Here is a 1,924-nt window from a genome sequence, read left to right on the forward strand (position 1 = left end):
AGAGAGAGAGAGGGAGAGAGAGAGAGAGAGAGAGAGAGAGAGAGATGGTTATGGATATGGATATTGTTGAGAAGGGTGCCTCAGAGGAGTGCCTCCCTGAGAGGAAAGGTCAGAAGAGGAAGCATGAATTCTCAGATGATGACTCATCTCACTTCTCCACCTTATTCTCCGACGTCGCTCAACAGGTTTCCATCCTCTCCGACTCCTTCTCTTCCAACGATTCTCATCGCGCCGCCGCTAAGCGTGCCACTCACGTCCTCGCTGATCTCGCCAAAAATGGTTTACTTTTCCCTCTTTTTTCTATATCTATATCTGCCTCTCTCTCTATTTCATTCAATTTCATTTCTTTGTTTTTTTCTGTTTAGAGGAAGTAGTTAATGTCATTGTTGAAGGAGGAGCTATTCCGGCTTTGGTTATGCATCTTCAAGCACCTCCATTAGATCCAAATGATTCTTTTCACAACCCATTGCCGTTTGAGCATGAGGTTGAGAAAGGGAGTGCTTTTGCACTTGGTCTTCTTGCTGTCAAGGTAACTTCTCTTTCCTCTCTTATACTCACTATTCTCAACTCTGTGTATTGTTCACATTATAAAGGTTATTACACTTATTTTTAATATATTGACGGGAGATGTATTTTTACCCTAAATTCCCTTAGTCAGTGTTGATTATATGTCTTATTTATTCCCCTTTTAAGTTTGTACTATCGGATTATTTTGGCAAAATGATGTGACTGTTTTCTGAATGGTAGAGGGAAGATTTGAAGACAGTGTTTGGAGATCTAACCTATTTTTTTGGTTTAAAATGCCTTGTACAGCCAGAACATCAACAGTTCATTGTTGACAATGGTGCCTTAAAACATCTCGTTAATCTTTTGAAGAGGCACAATAGTGGCCTAACATCTCGTGCCGTTAATAGTCTTATCCGTAGGGCTGCAGATGCCATCACTAATCTTGCTCACGAAAACAGCAGCATCAAAACCCGTGTTAGGTTTGCTAATTCAAAGACTACCAAACAATTATAATTTATCTTGGAATGAGACTGTTATTATGATTACTTGGATTTAATATGTAGGATGGAAGGTGGGATCCCACCACTTGTTGACTTGCTGCAAGTGGCTGATACAAAGGTGCAAAGGGCAGCTGCTGGTGCATTGCGAACCCTGGCTTTTAAAAATGATGAAAATAAAAATGAGGTAAGTGATCTTTGCTGACAGTTGGGAATTTGAATTGACTTTAATATGATACGAGTATGTCACTAAACTAAACATCACGGCTTACCAGATTGTTGAATGCAATGCTCTTCCAACTCTGATTCTAATGCTTCGTTCGGAAGATGCTGCTGTTCACTATGAAGCGGTATTTCTGGTTTATAAGTGCTAAATTTGCAGTAGTATTCGTTTGGCCTTTGCAGTTCTCTTTCTGCACACGTGCCATGACTTTTATTGTTTTACAGGTTGGTGTTATTGGAAATCTGGTTCACTCTTCTCCTAATATAAAGAAAGAAGTTCTTCTTGCTGGAGCCTTGCAACCTGTTATTGGGTTACTTAGGTATACTCTCCGTTCTGACACCACAATGCCTTCTCCCTCTGTGACACCTATCTTCAATTTGTAGCTTTTTTTCCATGGCAATATGCTTCCATAAAATATATCCATTATAAGGATTCTTTCTATTGACCTATCATAATATTGTTTTATGTAACAGCTCCTGCTGCTCTGAAAGCCAGAGGGAAGCAGCTTTGTTACTTGGACAGTTTGCTGCAACTGATTCAGACTGCAAGGTAAGCATACACTTTACTGTTTTGACTATACCTTTATGACTTGTACCGATGTGGATGCACTGAAAGGGAGGAGACCCTAAGACTACAAGTCACCTGAATTTTAGTTTGGACCAATCATTTTATAATTCCTATTTCCAAATTTGCCCCC

General features: G+C 39.8%; 1 protein-coding gene across 2 annotated transcripts; it reads left to right on the top strand.

Moving 5' to 3' along the window:
• The first annotated feature begins 12 nt into the window (after positions 1 to 12).
• On the top strand, positions 13 to 1,862 carry LOC109341965 (ARM REPEAT PROTEIN INTERACTING WITH ABF2-like). Of its 2 annotated transcripts, XM_019579934.1 has the most exons (8): positions 34 to 58; positions 98 to 279; positions 366 to 529; positions 814 to 986; positions 1,071 to 1,191; positions 1,280 to 1,354; positions 1,452 to 1,546; positions 1,701 to 1,856. In XM_019579934.1, exons 1-8 carry the CDS (start codon positions 45 to 47, stop codon positions 1,813 to 1,815), a joined length of 939 nt encoding a protein of 312 aa, XP_019435479.1. In that variant the 5' UTR covers positions 34 to 44; the 3' UTR covers positions 1,816 to 1,856. The 2 variants fall into 2 exon arrangements, with proteins under 2 accessions (XP_019435478.1, XP_019435479.1); XM_019579933.1 differs by having other exon boundaries at positions 13 to 279; positions 1,701 to 1,862.
• The last annotated feature ends 62 nt before the right edge of the window (positions 1,863 to 1,924 follow it).

This window comes from Lupinus angustifolius, unplaced genomic scaffold (assembly GCF_001865875.1).
Source record: "Lupinus angustifolius cultivar Tanjil unplaced genomic scaffold, LupAngTanjil_v1.0 Scaffold_1163, whole genome shotgun sequence".
NCBI classification, from domain to species: domain Eukaryota; kingdom Viridiplantae; phylum Streptophyta; class Magnoliopsida; order Fabales; family Fabaceae; genus Lupinus; species Lupinus angustifolius.